This window comes from Protopterus annectens, chromosome 2.part2 (assembly GCF_019279795.1).
Source record: "Protopterus annectens isolate FY-2018-M chromosome 2.part2, PAN1.0, whole genome shotgun sequence".
Taxonomy (NCBI): Eukaryota; Metazoa; Chordata; order Ceratodontiformes; family Protopteridae; genus Protopterus; species Protopterus annectens.
Window position 1 is genome coordinate 88,429 of NC_056730.1, and position 21,714 is coordinate 110,142.

At 38.4% G+C, this 21,714-nt stretch overlaps 1 protein-coding gene across 1 annotated transcript in view; it reads left to right on the forward strand.

Moving 5' to 3' along the window:
* Positions 1 to 21,714, forward strand: part of LOC122796058 (3-hydroxy-3-methylglutaryl-CoA lyase, cytoplasmic-like) — a 616,655-nt gene that overhangs the window by 14,777 nt on the left and 580,164 nt on the right. The window contains exon 2 of the mRNA XM_044064522.1: positions 8,288 to 8,351. Coding sequence (XP_043920457.1) covers positions 8,288 to 8,351 — 64 coding nt within the window. The remainder of the gene's footprint in view (positions 1 to 8,287; positions 8,352 to 21,714) is intronic.

A 21,714-nucleotide genomic window follows, 5' to 3' on the forward strand; every position in this document is an offset into this window, starting at 1 on the left:
TGGCTGCTAGGCCTGGTGTAAAATGTCCTATTCCCCATTCACTGGTCTAGGTTGAGTATAAATTTGTCAATAGACAAACTCAACTACAAATAGATGGGAAGCCTGTTCCATAGGAAGGGTGGTCTTTGGGGCACATGTCTGTCTGTCCAGCATGTTCTGTTTAAGTCACAGACAAAGTTCAGATCTTTAGACTTTACATTTCTGCTGCTGTTCAAAAATGCAGGAGATTCATAAGTGTGGGGTTTGTGGATGCCTTGTAAGGCAGGCATAGATTACCCATAAGCATCTATAGGAGATTGAATACAGGGAAAGGTCTTTAAGGCATTCTGTCTAAGGCAGGTTTGTTATATCTTGTATTCTTTTTGTAAGGAACCCCTGAGGTCATGTTAGCTGATGCATATGCCTGGTCAGGTATGTACTGAAGGGAACATTGTACTTTATGATTGTTCGGATAAGGGCAAAGTACAGTGATATAATGACATCTTTGGAGCTATTTGCCACACCCATACTTATAAGTTGTGTGACATAAACTGATTCCCTCATAACTGTGGCTACATGGCAGTTGAAGGTAAGGCAGCTGTCTACATGTGAACCCAGAACCCTGACCACTCAGTTGACTCTTAGGGGCATGGAATCAACATGGCAATTAGCCAGGTAGTTGACTTCCCAACAGTACAATTATGCAATTCTTAGCATCTAGTTTAAGACCATAGCTTTCGTACCATTTGTTAGTCAGAGATTGGCCTTCTTGAAAAATGCTAGTGCCTACAGGGGAGTCAGTGATAACCCCCAGCTTGCAATCGTCTGCATACTTAGACAGCCATAAACCTTCAGCATTTGCTTCCACTTCAGAGAAATAGATGCCAAAAAGGAGCTAGCCCAGAATCAAGCCCTGGGGTACTCCGCTACTGACTGGCCTTTTGCTAGATGTGGCGTCTCCTAATTTGACCTGCTATCAATGAGCCAGTTGGCTATCCATTGGGTGATAAAAGGGTTTATACCTAATTTAGTGACCTTGTCTATAATACCTGAATGTGGTATTGTATCAAAAGCTTTGGCCAGGTTAAGGTAAGCTGTGCACAGTCTTGCCCTATCCATTTCTTTGGTGACCTTTCCAAAGAAGTCCACCAGCTGACCTGTTATGGGTCCAGTGTTTGCAGGTTACCCATGTCCTCATTTATCATAACCATGATCCTTTCCTTGGCCTTACATATGAGGCTGGTCAGACTTATGGCCCTGTAGTTACCTGGATCAGTGGTTGGATCTTCTTTGTGCAGGGGATTGACCATAGAAGCTATCTTCTATTCCCTGGACACAAAACCTAACTGTAGGTTCCAGTTGTAAAGTGATTCAAGTGGACCACAGATGTCAAGTTTCATGCTATTTAGTAAGCATCCTGCAATGTCATTAGGACACATTGATGCATTTTTCTTGGACTTCGAAAGTGCAATGAAGGTCTGTTTCCTAGTAATGGTTGGAGGACTATGGTATGCAATATTTCCTTTGGAAAAGCAGTTCTAACTAAAGACTGTGAAAAAGGTCAAAACGTTCATGTAAAATAGCTGGTTTTGATCCCAAATGCTTAAACCAGAGACAGTTAGAATAACTGGCACAATAAGCCTTCAACCAGCAATTCCCATCTCAGTAGGGTGTGAGCTACCTCTCCCGCTACAAAAGTGTGGACCACAAATCTTCCTTTTGGAAGATAACTAGTCTGGAGCCCAAGTGCTTAAATCAGAACTTAGATGTTTAGAATAACAGTTACAATGTAATCAGGCTGCTAACAAGCAGTAATAAATGCATCAGATTAAATGCAACTGAACACTTTAAGAATGTGCAGCAAAATGCTAAAGTAGGAATATGCATGAATACAGTAAAAGTAGTTGAATAAAGTACAATTTCTTTTAATTTTTTTAGTAAGTGGGAAGGTAGAAAACAGAAGATAATTTAAATTTGAGACTGGGGTGGGGGAACTTCCCAGGTGATTTCTCAGTGCTCAGTAGATGAGCTGAGGAAATTATACTGGGAGGAGTGAACAAAGTCAGCTTTATAATAGAAGTGCACAGCTCAAAAGCCACAAAGTTTAAAAGCACAACAAGAGTAGGGCATGTGGATGAGAAAATCAAATGTAGACGGAGCTCAGCAATACTTAGGCAGAGAACAGAAAGTCATACAGCACTGCAGCTAAAGATGCCACTAACTATTTGTTGTTAACTGAGGAATGCTGTTTCTCAGCTCATCCTACTAATTATCTGGATTTTATTCACTGCCTGCAAAATAATTATTTTCAAACTGACTCTAGCAAGACCTCTTAAAACTTTAAAAAGTAGAAAAATCTAAAACAAATAAAAAATCAATAGAACAGTAAAGATACAAAAATGGAGGTAACAAAACCTTCTCCAGAATCAAATAATGGCGAGACCAGCAATACTTACATAAAGAACAGCAAGTCACACAGCTAAAGATGCTACTAAATACTTGTAGGTAATTGAAGAAAGTTATTTCTCAGATTCAAACTGAGAACTGAACCCTGGACCTTATGCCTGCTAAATAAACACTTGAGCCATCATGCCATCCCCCACTTTATACAACAACTTCAATAGTACATGCTAATGGATGCCAGGACAGTTGTCAATGAAGCAAGACTCAGAATAAGCATTTTTAGAGTCAAATAACTTAACAATTTCATACCTAATGAAAAATAACAGAAAGGGGACCATTACCAAAAGTAGAATGCATGATCAGCTTCATTCCACATCAGGCAATGTCTGAGGTGCTGATGCCACAGTTAACCCTGTGAAGATAAAAGCAACAGGAACAAGTAAAAATGAAGAGCAGGAACACGATAAGAGAAAGCTTGAAATAAAATGGTGATTTATTAAATCCAGGTAAAACGTAAGCGCTTTCAGCCAGAGCAATCTCCAGCCTTCATCAGACAAACATAATATTATTTTCAGATATAAACAACATTTCGGAAAATTTCCTTTGTAAATGTATTTCTGCTTTAATGTTCCTATGGTAACAGTGTACTAGGAAATGCACTTCATGTTGATTGGCAAAGTAAATTCTTGTTACACTATTTAAAGTTTTAACACACACTCCTATGCTGTTTGTCTGATGAAGGCTGGAGATTGCTCTGGCTGAAAGCGCTTACGTTTTACCTGGATTTAATAAATCACCATTTTATTTCAAGCTTTCTCTTATCGTGTTCCTGCTCTTCATTTTTACTTGTTCCTGTGGATTTTACCAAGATAAAAGCAACAACCTACCAGCTTACAATTCTAACTCTAAGCATCAAGACTAGATGCTAGATATGTAGTCTTGAGACCTGGGCAGACCTGAGCAGACCACCTCCAGACAAGTAAATTTTATAACTGGACAGTTCTTCGGTTTCCTCTATGTTATAAAACCTAACTAAATAATTTACCTATATTGTGTACAGCATCATGAAAGAAAATGGTTTTCAGTGTCAGAAAAAGACATACCAGTACATTGTTTCAGAAATAATAAAAGTCCAAATTAATAAGGATAGCCCTAGTTAAAGAGACTTGCCAATGTCATACCTACTATTTCTGCCTGGAACAACAAGCATGAATCGCAGTATATTACACAGAGGGTATAATGCTAATAGAATATCTGATCTTCTCAGAGTAAAAAAATGGACAGAATAATAACAATTTTCACTGCTTTGCCTATGCAGTTCATACACACTCTGGACTTGAATGCAAATGTATTCTTGCAATCAGTGAATAAAAAGTGTATGGCAATCAAAATTATTAGTGTAACATTATGTTGTGCAAACAGATAATACCTATGAAGTTCAAAAGAAAGCGCTAAAGTTATTTAAAACCTTTCTTTCCACTGACCTTCACATTCCATAATCCCACTACAATCCATAGTCCCACCAGGGGCTCCAATATCCAGACCTGATCATTACCAACATGGGAAATCGATGCTCCACACCTATGGTCACCCCCTCATTGGTCAGATCTGACCATAAGTTAATCACCCTTGACATCCACATCCCTCAACAACCACTCAGTAAGGAAACCTCCGTAAAAAACTTCTCCAAAGTCAACTTCATGCTACTCAAGTCAGAAGTGACAAACTTCATGACACCCATGCAGACGGGAACTGAAAGTTCGACTGCTAAATCCTATACTAAGGCACTGTATGAGCACATCCACTCATGCATGAATCGTGCCATCCCAAATAGAACTAAGATGCTGTCTTCCAAACAAAGGAAGCCAATCTGGCGGTCCCCTGCCATAAACAAACTTTACAACAAAAGGAAGAAACTGTTGCAGAAAAGAGAAAAATCCCAGGTTGCAAAAACTCCCTTACCAGCCTCAGTAAGAAGATGAGATCCCTCATAAAATCATTTAAAGCTAGTTACGAAAATAAAATTGCCAAAGATTCCAAAGACAACCACAAGGCATTCTATAGCTATGTCAAGAATCTAAATGACAATGTTCAGATCTGCTCGATGCTACAATATAATGGCATTAAATATACTGATCCCAAGGATATTGCCAGTATCCTGGCAGATCAATTCAGTGCCAACTTCACTCACCCTCTCACCCCCCTAAAGGGTCCATCTCAATACCAAAAGATTGCCAAATTCCATTAATAACAGCCACACAGTTAAAACCACACTTTGCAAAGCTACGAATACAGTATCCATGGACCAGACAACATCCCGGGCTGTGTACTACATGAACTACAAAATGAAACTTCACCTCACCTAGGTGTCATGTTTAATCATAGCCTCAGCTCAGGCTTCGTGCCCACTGAGTGGTGCACAGCTACAGTTATCCCACTCCACAAGGGAGGATCCACCTTGGATCCTGGGAACTACTGTTGCATCAGTCTCACGAGCCTGATCTGCAAGGCCATGGAACGTATTATCATGGAATTTATAAACAAAGACATTGGCAACTTTCAGACACTGGACCCCACCCAGTTTGGGTTCATGAAGGGCCAATCTTGTCTCCTGAACGTGACTGACTTCTTCAAATCAGTCTCCAGAGCTGTGGACAAGGGTAATGCGGGCCACACAGCCTATCTGGACCTCATCAAGGCCTTCAACACCATTCCTCACTCTGGAATCATAGATAAACTAAGCTGGGCATTAATCCCTACATCACTCGATGGGTTGCCAACTGGCTTACTGACAGAACCCACACTGTAAAAGTAGCTGACTCCAAATCCTACTCCAGGCAAGTGACAAGTGGAGTATCTCAGGGTTCTGTCCTGGAACCGCCCTTGTTTGGCATCTACTTCTCTGAAGTACAGGCCAACATTAAGGGACTCTGGCTAACAACGTTTGCAGATGACTGCAAACTGGGAGCCATTATTGAATCCCCAAATGATGTGGATATTCTACAAAAGGGCCTTAGAGAATCAGATGCTTGGTGCCAGAGCCATGGGCTTAAGCTCAATGCCAAGAAATGTATAGTTATCCCCTTTGGGAAAAAATATGTACCCGTGAATTACCACATAGATGGCAGTACACTAAACACTGAAAGTGTGATAAGAGACTTAGAGACACAGGTGGACAGTGGTCTTATCTCCGATGACCACATCGGCACAACAGTCAGGAAATCCTTCTATGTGGCACACCTCATCACTAAGGGCTTTTCAGCCAGAAAGAAGGAGGTCATTGTCCCACTGTACTCATCCCTCATTAGACTCATTATAGAATACAACACCACATTTGGTATGTACCTCTCAAGACATCTGCAACAACTGGAAAGGCTGCAGAAATACCTCACTAAAAAAATCACAGGCCTAAAGCAGATGCCCTATGCTGACCATCTAAAAAAACTCCAGCTATACTCTGTTGCATATCATCTACTCAGAGGCACTCTCTGCTTAACATACTAGGCCATGTCAAACCCAGAGCTGTTAGACATGCTACATTTAAAGAAATCCCAATCCCTCAGAGCCACACGCTCCAGGGATCTAAACCTTGTCATCACAATGAACAAAACATGCTGGAGGGATAGGTTCCTGACCCAGAGACTCCCCAGACTCTGGAATAGACTGCCCATACTTGTCAAGCAGAGAGCCTGTTTGACCCTCCTCAAAAGGAACCTTGACAACTGGATGGGAGATAGGAAATTTACCCTGGGGAGCATGTCAGTCACCCTGCTAGATAGGGGTCCAGGGAAGTAAATATTGTGGGAAGAAATAACCAGGGAATTGCTATGTCTAGGCTTGTATAGACCCTAGAGCTGATAGCCTGGTACCAACCTATGAACCTATAATTATTTAGCTCCATTTGTGTGCGTTTGCATGTGTGTGCATGTGTGTCAGTGTGTGTTCAGTATGACCTGTCTAACAGAACGAAAATGCTACTAATTCCTAGCAGAAAGGAAACAACTTTTGTTAAAAAAAGTCTCAGCAGTGTTGCTATTCATGTGTCAGTTTGTTGATTAAGTGATGCTAAAATAAGCACAGAATAATGAAAACACTGGGCCCTAGACAGAAGAAAATATTATCTTTGATATTCCAGCATGATTTAAATCTTATGTGTCAAAACTTTCAGCTGTAGTGCCTATATACATAATGCAACTTTTTTTAGCAAAAAATGAAATGATAGTGATCTACAGAGCAAAGGAAAAGATTCTTATTAAAAAAATGTTCAATGCCTCAACTTGTCAAACAGTCTTTATTTATTCAAAGATTGTGCATTAGTATGAAATTCTTAATGCCCTGGGTTCATGACCCAGTAAAAGTCTAATGATTCCTTCTATAATCTAGTACTAGCTTTTAGGAAAGCATTGTCTTCCTACTTCAAAGTGTTCAAAATAAAATGTATTTTAGTAGGAACACCTTAACATGCTTAACAAACATCTGGTAAAGTTTGCTAAAACAACCACAGTACTTTTGCAGGCATACATGCTGATCAATGCCTGCACTCTGATTTATTCTAAAATATTGAAAGCATCATTGTGTGTCTTTAACAATAAATCTGTATGCCATTTCTCAGCTAACAGGAAATGCTGAACAAGCCTCAGATGGAATAGTCTTTGCACTGCTAACTAGGTAACAACAGCCCTTAGAAACCCAAACAATGCAGTGAATCTGCCTGGCATAGTTGATTATTTCTCAAATACACCTTATTCTTACCTCCTAAATCACACCCATTGTAGAGTGTTTAATGTTGTTGTTTTTTTTTCAGTTTGACATAAATTTCCCCTTTGTGGGGTTGTGTCTTTCCAAAGGCTTCCAAACTGTGTTCTGTATGAAGCACAAGAAAAGTGTTACCTGAAGCAGTGCAGCAGGTAGCACAGTCCCCTTTGGTACCTAAAGGATGTGGGTTCTATTCTCCTATGAGGTAGATGATTTGCTGACCTTCTGATGGAGTGTAGTGGAGGGGTCCTACACTCCTGTGTGTTTTGTCCTTTGGATCAGATGTTAAATGAATGTCCCTTTTGCTAGAGTTGGTGCATGCAATATTCCCCCCAGCTTCTATTAGAAAGCATAAGGGAAGTTCCCCAGTGCCCCCTACTACTACAAATACCTCCTAATTTCTCCCCTGAAAAGAGACTACTAGACTAGTGGTACCAACCTGCTCAGCAAGGCAATTAAAATACTGTTAAAGATCTGGCCCCTTTTTTCTTAGAACCACATTGAGCTGAACATGACAAATCTTGCAGCCAAGTATATTTCTCATATACATGTCTTCATCTTTATGAACCATTCCCAAATGATGTTTTTTCAAGCCTTGTAAAATAATTTGCATGTTTTGGAAACCCAACATTTGAAAATTAATGATCACAAGTTGAACACTTGCTTATTTAACATCTGTTAGAACCTGAAGACAGATTTGCTGCTCCTTAACTTTGAGCAGGCTTCTTCTTTTTTTTTTCTTAGAAAAACATGCCTTTAAAAAGTCAAACAGTCATAAAATCTATCAGTGTTGAAGATGCTGGAAAGTTTAAGTATGAATATGTTTAAGTATTTAAAAAGTTGGACCTAGCAAGTCAGAAAAGTTTTACATTACAGTTCCAATGTGCTACATGGTTTATGAGTGTCAGTAAAAATTACTTGGGAAGAACACTGGGAAAGTGTAAATGAGAACAGTCTCAGCAGTAACTCATGCAGACGCAATGTTTACAACATTTTATCTGGGCAATACAGATATAGTGCACTGAATAACTAAATTTCCTAAATGTGCATAATTCAGACAGTTCTCTATTTAAGTTTTCACATACTGTAATTCAGGTTTTGGGAAAATATCATTATTATCCATATTTTTATGTTGTTTTCTTTCTCACAGTTATGTGTCCTGTGCAATGGGATGCCCTTATGAAGGAAACATAGGACCAGCTAAAGTTGCAGAAGTAAGTAAAGATATACAGTGCTATGCACCACAGTGTAAAGCACATTCAATTTCTTGAGGATAAATAAAATCAATTTTATCATCTTTATAATAACTGATTTTGTTAGTATGAATAATTCACGTGTATTAAGTCCTTTAGTGTCAATGGCTCAACAGGTAGGACACCTGACTTTGGTGCTGAAGGCTGGAAGGCTGTAGGTTCTGTCTCTGCAGCCCCCCCCCCAGGTTATGAATCAATTGTCAAATTGCTAACACTGCAGTGCATCATTGTAGGTATCGTGATCCTGAGTGTGCTGTCATTTGGATGAGATGATAAACCAAGGTCCCATCTGCCTGAGTTGGTGGTAATACAGATGGATACAAAAGATCTCCCAGCACCTAGCACCTATTAAAATGAGTTGAGTAAGTTCTTCAATGCCCTGCCCAAATTTCTCCTAGTGGTATAATTACTGCTTCAGGTCTCGTTTGAAAAGAGGCCACTAGTGTAGTAGGACTAACCCAGTAATCAAAGGGTAAATAAAATTAAGGCATTAGGTGCAATGAACTATTATATATATATATATATATATATATATATATATATATATATATATATATTTGAACAATGCACCATATGTGACATTTCTGGTATCAAATTGCATGCATAGTTCCACTGAAGGGTTGGTCATTTTTCATGGTAGGAAATTCAGACAAAATGTGTTGGATTAATCCAATATTTTTCTCAGCCTTGTATACATTTAAATCATTTTTCATGGTAACCTGATGCCTAGTCAGAATTGTACTAAATATAGAGGATTATGTTTGGGTCAGTTATGACCTTGAGAACAGATCGAGACATTGTAATTTTCACATGAAAGGAATTCTGAACACTGTACCTGATTTTACCCTTCAATCTTTCTGCAATCACATTCTAAAAAAGGTGATCCATTTGATTGCCCATTTATACCCTGAAACAGAGTGAGTTCATCTTGTGCAATCTAAGAGAAAAATGATACTCGCCCTAGGGATGTATTAGTTGCATTCTTAACATCCATGACCACAGCATGGGTGAACCAGTATAGCCAAGAAAATAAAGGAATTAAATGGGGCCAACACACCATTATATTTACAAGAGAGCTTTCTCACAACCTCTGTCAGGGATGGCAAAGTATGCTGTCTCTCAAAATAGAATTTTCTGAAGTGGGTCTCCATGCAAATTTAAACTATCCTGCCAAGCGCTCAGTATATGAAAATGGCAGTACACTTTTTCTCCAATCCCACCAGGAGGTATCTAAAGTCTCAGTGGAAAGGGCTTCTCACATATATAATGTCACTAAATCTGAAACTGATGGTCGCTGGACTGACAAAGAGACAGAGTGGCAACTATCAGGCTCAAAACAGCAAATGGTCAGTTCTTCCCCTAAAATAACAGCAGTGACCAAAAAGTGGGTATGCAAGAACGCTCTACATCACATAACAACATTAGTGTTGCAAAAGGCTCCAAAAATACCAGTAAAGAGGATCCTCATCCATACAAAAAGGGAATGCCAGGGAAATATGACTACCTTCAATGTCAACTCATTTGGCTGCACAAGAGGACAGGGTGTACCAAGCCCCTTAAAGGACCAGTATTGCAGGAACAAAGCCCAGTGGGAACTTGCGGCCACAGCATGATGCATTTCCCAGATGCACCAAATAGGTCCCCAAAAGTTCTTGAAAGCTGCTAAAATGTATTTCTCACTCAGACAACTCCAGCCATTCAAGCAACAAATCCTGGTAAGACAAATTTTTAGGTTCCTCTGACTCAGCTGACAAAGGATACTGGATGGCTAAAGGACTGGCTAAAGTGGACCACAGTACAGCTGATCACTGACTAAGTCTTAAACTAATGCATTCTCATGCTGTATTTGCTAGGCATTAGCACTTAATCTTGATACCCTACTGGGAAAACTGAAACACGATTGGTACTTCTGATTGTCTTCATTTAGACTGTATGCAACATGTTTACTAAATTGTTCTGATGACATTTTCTATTGATTCTCTGTCTTTTTATATGTGATTATCTTCAAACAAATTGATATTAGTCTAGCTAAACTCCTTTATGGGAGATTGCTACTAATGAGTTTGGTTTCATATTGCTGGTGGCACATGGAGGGGGGAAGAGTTTTTAGAGGCATTAATCTCCTAAACTAGCCACCAGAAACCTCTGGTTCCAGGCATAAGTGTTTACCTTGACACCAAATGGTCTCTTCTAGCCTGAGGGGGTCTCCAAAGAAGGGAACAGGATAGATCTGATAATATTTCACATGAACATGCTAGCCAGAGTGCAGACAATTGATAACCAGGAGATTAATCTCTCATATCTAGCAACCATCCTTATGACAGTAAAAGGCATGGATGATTTACAAAGGACATGGGGATGGAGATGAGCCCACTATAGGAGGGAATAAGTGGACTAATCCCTCTGAAAAAAAGGCTACTACAATCTACAACAGAGGATGTCATTATAAGGAGCACCAAGTCAGATACTACCTTCAGTAAAATATGATGAGAGGGATGTAAAGCAGAGACCTACTAGAGCTAGAAAGTACTCATAGGTGAAAGAGGGAAGCAGTCCTCAGGGCAAAACAGGAAGCACTGCAAAGGGCCCAAGCTCAAACTGGACTGAGTAGAATGCCAGAGACTGCTAAGTTTAAGGCAGACTTTCTTTAGATGGAACTACAGTTGCTTGAGATGACCAAAGCAGAAGTCGAACTTCAATGGAGGGACCAGTTCTAGTGGCTCAAATGGAAGTCATAGCATGGTTCTTCAAACAGCAGTCCTCTAAGACTGTTATGCATCAACTTTCCTTAGACTCTAGGAAAATGGTAACTGACAAGGAATATACAGATACTGAACTCTTATCCTTCTATTCCATACTTAATGGTCCAACAGAATTACTCCCACTGAAGGTCTAAGACTTCGCTACATATACTATGCAAATTCCCCCGGCCAAAAGTCGCAGGTTGAACACTTCTATCACCCTATTGGAAGTCAGTAATGCAATCACGCAGCTCAAATACAATAAAGTCTCTGCCTTGGATGGCTTTCCTGCTGAGTTCTACAAATGGGGAGGATGTTTTTTCTGGTCAACCCTAGGTCAGACGTTTAACTTATGTGGTCCTAACCAGGCAGTGCCCCCAGATAACAACCAAGCAGTGATCACATTAATTCCTAAGACAAAGGACACTAGCCTATCACCAAGTAATTTCTGGCCTATTTCTCTTATCAACCATGATGCAAAGATTTTGGCTAGATTATTATTCAACAGATTAAAATCATTATTAACTTCTTCAGTGGGCTCAAGTTGACATGGCTTTATTCCCAGGAGAAATGTTTCAGACATCTGGTGGGAAGTAGTTCATAGGTTCATAGGTAGGTACTAGGCTATTGGCCCTAGGGCCTATATAAGCCTAGCCAAAGGTACCCTGGCTTTCGCCACCCAAGAAAATTATTTTCCTGTGCCACTGTCGAGCAGAGCCACAGAAGTGATCCTAGATGATACTAGATGGCTAAAGGACTGGCTAATGACTTTTTAATGTCTCTTAATAAGAACCAAAACACTGGAGGAACAGTGCTTTTTGATATTAAGAAAGTATTTGACTCAGTGGATTTGGCTTTTTTTAATTCTTGAGATTCTCCACTGTGGAAAGATGTTTATTAATTGGGTTAAAAGCATATAGTCAAAGTCCTGTTTTAGACTGCTGATTAATGGCAAATTCTCCATGACAGGTTAGACAGGCAGGGGCACCATGCAATGATGGACCCTTTCTCTATCTCTTTTTTTGCTGGTAATGAAGGTGCTGGAGTTTCAGGTGAGGCCAGTACAACAGTCAGAGGATGAGACAAGGGGACAAAGAGTACATTCCTCAAATTTGCTGATGACTCTATCCTGTTAAACAAAAATTTATCACAGGTTTACTTGGGGTAATTAATCTCTTCACTCAGTTTTGTTCAGTTTTCGGACTCCCTGTAACCTTAGCAAGTTAGTGATAATAAAGTGTGGTACTGACATCTATGAAGTTGATAATCAAGGTATTGAGGTGGTGTCATCTGCTAAGTATCTAGACCTCCAACTATGTAGCGCTCCTGACTTCACTGTGGAAACCAGTCTGAAAGTATTGCAAGAGAAAGTGACTAATCTGGTCCCCCAGTTGTCAAACGTTTCTTCTATTTTGGGGAAAACAAGAGCAACTGAAGTGATGATTATGCCCCATGTGTTATATGTAATACAAAATAATCCTGTCCCGGCCAACCATCCATGCTTTAGTGATATTCAGCATCTTGTAAGCAATGCAATACTGGGAGCAAAACACCATAGACTCTCTCCATCCATTGCCTATGTTTCATGATTCTACAGGGTTGGGGTCTTCCCTGTATTGAATCATATGTGTTAGCTTTCTGAATAAGTTGCACCATCTAGCTATCCAAATCTTCTCAGCACAACACAATGGCCTCAGTGGAGTGGGACATCCAATTATATACTGATAGTCTTAGCTTTTTGTGGTTTATGCTGGGGGAGAGGCCCTAAAGATTATATATGAAAGCATCCACTAGCATTCAAAAGAATTAATACATCCCTGGGTAATACCTGGGAAGGCAAGGGGCTGCCCAGTGGTATGACCTCACCGGCAATTCCGCAGGCACGTGACTGAAAACCATGGAGACACTTGCGCAGGATAGTATATCCCAGGCTCTGACTTGTTTGCATATTTTCAGATAAAACAGATCTCATTTAAGTCCATTCTTTTACCTGAGAGATCAGGATAGCCAATGCAATGGCACAGATGTGGAGACTAAAGAAAGGGATGAACAGTGTGGTTTACATGGACTTATGGAACAAGCAAGGTAGGCAAACAGCAAAACTTGTGGAAAGTAGTAGGTCATTACAGGAAGACCTTCAGTTGACTCAGGTCCAATAGTCTCAAGTGTGGCAGGCACCACATAAGTTAAGGAGGTGGCCCAAATGTGCTGACCAGCAATTGACAATAATATATAGGTGGTATTCTGCTCCCAAGTGACTATGGACAATGAAGAGTAAAAAGAACAGCAACTACTGGAGTTGGGGGGGGGCAGCAGACACTATCCATGTGTTCAGGGAATATCTGCCAATCAGGTCATGCTGGAAGTTCCTGATATCTACACTGAGGGAAACTTACAACTGTGATACACTGGCAGGCTGGGACTTTTGGTTACTTGGAATTTACCCTCTAGATCACAAAGGAGACCTTCTTGATGTCCTCTGGATCATAGCAAGTCCTATTAAATTAACAGCAACAAGGCACCACAAGGTTTGCAACCAGCTGATAGTAAAAAGTTTGGGGGACACACTGTGTAAGCAGCTGGGGTACAGGTTCAGGTCTAGCTGATCCCCTCCAGCAACATTGAAGGCTTGCACTTAATTACTTTGGGGAGATAGAATTCTGCCAGCCATAAACATATGCTCTGACAATGACTTAAATTTCTTCATTACTTTGAGGAAATGAAATTCTAATTGCCATGGACATTTGTTTTTGACAATGACATACACTTCTTAAATGCTATGTATTGGTCTATGAAATTCTAGTTGCCATGGACACCTGTTTTTGACAATGACTTACATTTCTTAAATGCTATACATTGGCTGCTGAGATAATCTATTAAGTAATGCCAAGCTATGTTAATATTCATACCTCTCAACCTCTTACAGCAAAAAATCTGGACAATGGCACAAATAATGAGGGGACACAGGCCCCAAAACAGCAACACTTTTAAAATATTGCTTTTACAAACTTAGAAACTTGATAGGATAACAAGTTCTGAATTAGCATGAATTTTCTGAAGGATATGAAGTCTGACACTCAAATGAATGTCACTATTTTCTGACTTCAGCCCTCAATGATTTACCAGAAAAAAACACAATTTTATGAGAAACAGACCAAAAACATGAGGCAAAAATCTGGACATTTTGCAGGCATTTAGACAGATGAGAGGTATGTTAATATTGTATATAGTTAATGATCTGTGTTTCTTGTATTTATGTATTCAGTTGTTCAAATGGTTTCATTCTGCCATATCTATTTTTTTCTTTGTTTTATTTTTTTATCTAATGTTTGTTCATAAACTTTTGTTTAACAAATGTAGCTAAAAAACTGAGTCTCATCTGCCTGAGAGGGTGGCATTTCAGATGGATGCAAAAGTTCCCAAGAGTAGTGAAAGTTCCCCTGTGCCCTGTCTACATTTCCCCTCCTCAGTATGAATACCACCTTGGGACTCTCCTGAAAAGAGGCCTTTTGCCTAATGGGAGTACTTAGTCAACAAAGTACAAATCCCCACTAAAATAAATAATAAAATTGTGTGTGTGTGTGTGTGTGTGTGTGTGTGTGTGTGTGTGTGTGTGTGTGTGTGTGTGTGTGTGTGTGTGTGTGTGTGTGTGTGTGCCTTCTGTGGAAGGTTGGGCACCGGGCTGGCAACTCGACACTGTAAAACTCCATTACCAATCATGAGCAGACAGGTGATCCACTGTGGCGACCCCTAACAGGCAAAAAGCTGAAAGAAAAAGAAGAAGATATATATATGTCTGTGTGAGTGTGTGTGTGTGTGTGTGTGTGTGTGTGTGTGTGTGTGTATATATATATATATATATATATATATATATATATATATATATAATTATGGGTCTACTTCATAAGATCAATGGACCATTTGATCGACATTCATTTGGTCGACAACCAGTATTCAAGGCATTTAACATGGATTTGCCCCCCTCCCCAAGTTGTGCGACCCTGGAGTTGATATATATAGTTAGGGGGGTGTGGGAGGCACACCTCCCTAACTATATATAACAACTCCAGGGTGGCACAACATTGGTGAGGGGGGCAAATCCCTGTTAAGAGCCTTGAATACTGGTTGTCGACCAAATGAGCTGTCGACCAAATGAATGTTGATCAAATAGTCTGTCGATCATATGACGTAGACCCATATATATATATATATAAATATATATATATATAAAATACTGAAGAACAGACAAGAAAAACAGAAGGAAAAAAAACTATTAAGAAATAAACTTCCAGAGCATCTAGTTAGTAAAAAGACATGGAGCGTAACTGAGATTTTTAGCACTTTCGATCGTTATTGATGAATAGATCTTCTTCAGAATAAAAAACTGTATGTAAGGCAAGTCCTTAAATACAGAATGCATTAACATTTATTAAAAGCAGTGGTGAGATTACCCAATTAGTTTAGAGCAATGGAATCATTCATTTGAATAGAGTTCATGAGGCCAATGATATATTTGTTATTTAAAGTATACAGTCATGCTATGATGTAATGCTTAAGCTAGTTTATCAAGGCAGACGTATCAATGGAGTGTGTTGGGGGTGGCTGTAGGGGAGTTATCTATGCCACTTCAGCTCGCACTTAACATTTAGATTCTCATTTAGTCCTGGTGCAGTTTCTGCATTAAGTCTGAACAGCTATTTCAGCTCCCTGACCTCTAGCAAAGAGTCTGTGTCTCCAAAAAATTGAGCAATCTGTTCCAGTACAAAAAATTGGAATCCTGTGAACCTTGTGCAGCTAATACTGTGTTTTCCTAGTGCATTTCCCAGGTTTTGTGAGAGTATTGCCCCTAAGTGTTCTTTTATACGATTTGACAATTTTCTGGTGGTCTTGCCCACATAAAAGGAAGGGTAGGAGTTGCAGACCGCCACGTAGTCCACTGATATAGTGTGGCAAAAGTAAAATTTTTGGAAGCATTTTTTAAGGGAGAAGTATTTGAATGTATATTCCTGCCCCACTAGGATGTGTTTGCACGAGACACAGTTGCCATGGGTGAACATCCCTTTGAGAGCTGTGGTTACGCTGTTGCTGTCTAAGAGAAAAGGGGTGTCTTTATTTTCGAAAGATGACTTTAGAGTTCTAGTCTTTTTGTAGCAAAAGATCGGTGAGTCTCCTAAGGTGGCTTGTAGTTCGCTATTTGCAAAGATGATGTTCCAATGCGCAGACGCAATTTATTTGATGCTTTCCATGTCCCTGCAAATAGGGACTGGGAAGCTCTGAGATTTGTCTTGAGCCTGGGTATTAGTAGCCGGGGAGTTGAACCCATAAGTGAGAATGGGTTTGAATTTGATGTGTCTGTCCCTGGTGACTTTCCTGAGTATAGAGTGCACTAGTTGTGCTGGGTAGTTCCTCTCTTGGAACATGGGAGACAGAAACTCCAACTCCTGTTGGAAGGTGGAGTCGTCGCTGATCAGTCTGGACAATCTGATGAACTGGCCACGCACCACATTCTTTTTCATAAAGAATGGGTGCTGGCTTCTGAAATCCAGGAAGTTGTTTCTATGTCTCTTTATGGTAGATGTTGGATGTCAGGGATTTGGTGGGTTCGTTGATGGAGACGAGAGTGTCCAGGAAGGCTATGTCTGAACCACAACCTGACATGACAAACGTAAAGTATGGAATGCTGTTTGAGAGGGACTGTAGGAAAACAGACAGATCTTCCTTGGGTCCGTTCCAGATGAAAAACAGGTATACAAAAGTCCAAATGTGAGAGATGTAGGCTATTCCTGATGAAGCAGGTAGGTCTATCAGCCATCTTCTTCCAAGCTTACACACATATCGGATCCCCTTTGAATGTCACCACATAGTGATCCAAATGTTAATGTCAGTTATGTTCCATTTGGACTTTGGTAATTTTAGCAATTATGGCAAGATTCTGTTCAAATCTACCCATTTTTCAGTGTTGGTCACATACATTGAGATTTCAGCCATGGCTCTCTGCATCTTCCTCGTGGTAGAGCTTCTAGTGATGTTCACTCTCACATGGGCAATGTGTATTTTTGGTGAATCAATGTAAGAGCTGTACTGATTCACATTGTTATTTAAAAAAATAACTATTTCAGTGTCATTGAATCCATGGAATATGCTAACTCTGGGTTGCTTTAAGTATATTGGTAATTTCCTGAAGCAAGTGTAAGAAACAAACCCTTGGAGTTTGATAAAACTTCCTTATATATACAATACCAAATTATATATTTTTTGGACACAACACTGTTCCTTTAGTTTTGTCTATTTCCAGATGATCTAACACATGACTATGAGCTAACTTCATTATTACTGTCCTTTACAGTTTTGTCACTAACAACTGGTGTAGAATTTTCTGTCTTTACTAAATATATACAAGAGGTTATATTTTATCTCAAAACTGAAGTATAAAGCAATTGGACTTCCTATTCTCATTCTTCCTTTATAACTTTGATTATATTTTATCTCTTTTGTAGTTTAAAGTTTTAACTTCCTTTGTACTTTTTTATAAAGTTTATATGGCTTACTTCTAAGAGTACTAATTCAAGGTTATTTTCTTCACTAGCGTCTTCTCAAGTGGAAGAAATAGCTTCTTCTCCTAAAGAGACACTGGAAATTCTATTGATTTTTACTCTACCAGATAGTGCAAAAGTTAAAGCATAAGGATGCTTTTTGTCTAAAAAAGCATCCTTATGGTTTAACATTTGCACTATCTGTGCAAGCTTCTTGAGAGTTCTCCTTTTCCTTAAATTTATGTTCCCCTTGGACAGAAACAAAAGTAAAACTCTACATTTTTTTACCTATCTCACTTTTAGTACTTACCACAATTTCTTTGCTTAACCCCATCACCACTTGGGTACTCTATTCTTCTATTTCTATCCGCACTGATTCTGTAATACGACTTTTTATATGTCACTATGTGGGCATCTTCCTTTTGTTGATTTTTAAGTCTGAGTTTTACATCAGTTTCCCATCATTTTTTACTTTAACATTTCATACAGTATTGCATGGCTGCTACTCTGTCAGAAGGGTGAGTTTCTAGTAACACACAGAATCATTTTTACCATCTAATCATAATCAGATTATAGTCCCCTTTATAACTTTAATGAAACTCTGTTTCTCCTGGCTTTAATTTTGGATTACCCACTATTGTTTTTTTTTAACTGGGTAATTATATCATGCTGTTGCTTTATCTTTTCCTTATTATGTCTACTGGCCTGCTATACAGTGTCTTTGGATACTTTTTATTCCCACATCTTCCACGGTGCATAAAATGAGGAAAATATTTTCCTATTATAACATTGCGAGTCTAGGATTTCTGGACCTGTCCATCTACCTGGTTACCAAATAATAAATGTATAACTACCTAAATAAAGTAGTTACCTTCATTAATATTTAAGTTTTCTAAGCTTTCCCTAAAAGATGGAAAGAGAGAATTTTAGCCCAATTCTGACTTGTACCAACTGTTCGGAGTGGCATATCTTTCACAAGTCAACAAATATGACTCAAGGCATCTTAGTTTTCTAATGACAGGTACAGCTCTGAGAGTAGTAATTATATTGCTTAGTCCCACTAATTATTGTTGCAGCTCCACCAGTTTCTAATTGGTCTTCACATTAGAGTCCGTCAAGGATTTAATTAATAAAGAAATCCGCTGCTGCACCATAAAGGGCTGTCCTCCAGTCGTAAAACCAACCAAACCAAATCTGCCACCAGGAACCCAGCAATGAAATCCAACCACTGGATAATTCAAATTGTATTTAATTCGATAAAAATCACAAAGACCACAAACTGTCACAGACACAGTAAAAAACAGGTGATTGAGTGCGCTTTCGTAATAATCTTCATCAGAATCACAAACACAATGAAAACTTTGCACCTTATATATTCTGCCATAGCCAATCATGATTAGTTAGTTGATTACTAAATAGATTAATTAATTCATTATTATTCCAAAGATTAAATCTGTTTGTATAGGCTTAGTATAAGCTTAATGTAAGCTTAGTATATATGCACAAAACATCCTTTTTCCTATCTATTAATGTTAAAAAACATATCATGCTGTGAATGATTGTAGATAGTGTAACACAAATGCAGGCAATAATAATTCCTGTGTCCTACATATATCTTGCATCATGTATTTACAAAGTTATACATTAATACTGGATTTCTATACCATATAATACTTGATAAAAAATATATATATATGAATAATAAATAGATAACTATCTGATACATGAATGCATGAATAAATAAATAAATAAATGAATGAATAAATAAATAAATGAATGAATAAATAAATATTGTGGTCCTAAGGGGATGAATGATCATCTATCTATTAAGCCAGCCTTGAAACTCCTAGCAAATAACCCGAAATAATGTTAACAACCATAAATAACATTTTTAATACATATTTAATAATAATAAAAGTTTTTTAACGCATTTTTAACGCATTTTTAACTACATATTTTATTAAAACTGTAATATAGTTATGGTATCATAACATTCAAAATATTTATCAAATCATTCATTCAATATATTTGTATGCATGTATTATGTATTTTGTGTATCAAGTGTACCATTATTTGGTTAGATACCTGTGTATTTATGTAATTATTTATTTATTTATTTATTTATTTATTCATTCATTTATTTATTTATTCATTCGTTTATTTATTTATTTATTCATGCATTCATGTATCAGATAGTTATCTATTTATTATTCATATATATATATTTTTATCAAGTATTATATGGTATAGAAATCCAGTATTAATGTATAACTTTGTAAATACATGATGCAAGATATATGTAGGACACAGGAATTATTATTGCCTGCATTTGTGTTACACTATCTACAATCATTCACAGCATGATATGTTTTTTAACATTAATAGATAGGAAAAAGGATGTTTTGTGTATATATACTTATACTAAGCCTATACAAACAGATTTAATCTTTGGAATAATAATTAATTAATTAATCTATTTAGTAATCAACTAACTAATCATGATTGGCTATGGCAGCATATATAAGGTGCAAAGTTTTCATTGTGTTTGTGATTCTGATGAAGCTCAATCACGTGTTTTTTACTGTGTCTGTGACAGTTTGTGGTCTTTGTGATTTTTATCGAATTAAATACAATTTGAATTATCCAGTGGTTGGATTTCATTGCTGGGTTCCTGGTGGCAGATTTGGTTTGGTTGGTTTTACGACTGGAGGACAGCGGTGCAATGATTTCTTTTTTACAAGTGGTGAAGAGTGACGAGGTGTTTTACGTTTCAAGGATTTAATTAAACCTTCCATGGCTGTAAATAAAAAGAAACACAGCAGGACGGTCACATCAGTATACCGCCCAACTGTCCATATTTTCATAGGATTTCCAGATTTTTATTTCTTGTTTTTGGGCTGTCCTTCTAAAATCTGTGTTTTTCTGGCAAATTATTGAAGATTGATATCATTAGATAATAACAGGCATTTGAGTTTTAGACTTCTTCAGAAAGTGCATGCTAATGCAAAACCTTTTAGTATGTGAACTTTCTAAGTTTATAAGACTAAAATTTAAAAATTGTTCCTATTCTGGCCCTTTGTCCACCATTATTTTTGGCTTTGTCCAGATTTATTGCTTTTACCAGTTAAGACATATGCACATCAGTCAGTCCATGCCAGATGCCAGCAGCATTTCTCTGGCGTACCTTTCACTCAGGGATCTTTAATACAAGCAATTTACATAATTGGCAGCACAGGCATTATGAAGAATTGTATTTTGAAGGTCCACAGTCAAATTGTCCATGCATTTGCCACCAGTCTAAGCCCTTAAAAGACACCAGATGCAGATATAAGTTAAAACACATTTATTTATAGAATAGCATGGAAAACAAAATGAAAATGTAGCTTGCTTGTATTTCCTGAGTTAATTCAAGAAATTATTTACAAATATATGCAAACCTTCTCTGAAAATTTGCAGTCTTTAATGCCATCTCTACCACACAGTTTCAGCCACACAGCCCCTTCAGCAACATGCTGCCACACAAAGATCACAGCCGCAGACCTTTTCCTTTGAGTGCTACCAAAAAAAAAAAAAAAGGAAAACAAATAACTAAACCCCGGGATTCATGAAGCTTGCACCAGGCGCAGGCGTAGCGTAGGTGGAATAACACCAAATATGGCCGTCGAGCGATTCAGGTACGATCCAATACCACGTGCACTACCGGCGTATGCCAGAACTTCGCAGCTCTCGGCATAGGTATTTTAATCACCCCATGCACAGTGTCGCACCATGCAAATGAAGGCAGATAGTGATTCAAGAAGTGGTGCAGGTGTAGTGTAAGCCCACGGAAATGTAAACCAAAAAACACGGTTTACATTTTCCCAAACAGAACATCGGAGCTATGGAAGCAGACCAAACTCATGTATTACAAAGTTAACATATGCCAATGGCTAAATACACAGCCAGTGGCATAAGAAAAGATGCACAACACCTAAAAAACAACATTTAATGTCATGTCCACAGTAATGCACAGTACAACAGCAGGGCATGTGTGCGCAAACTGGAACAAAA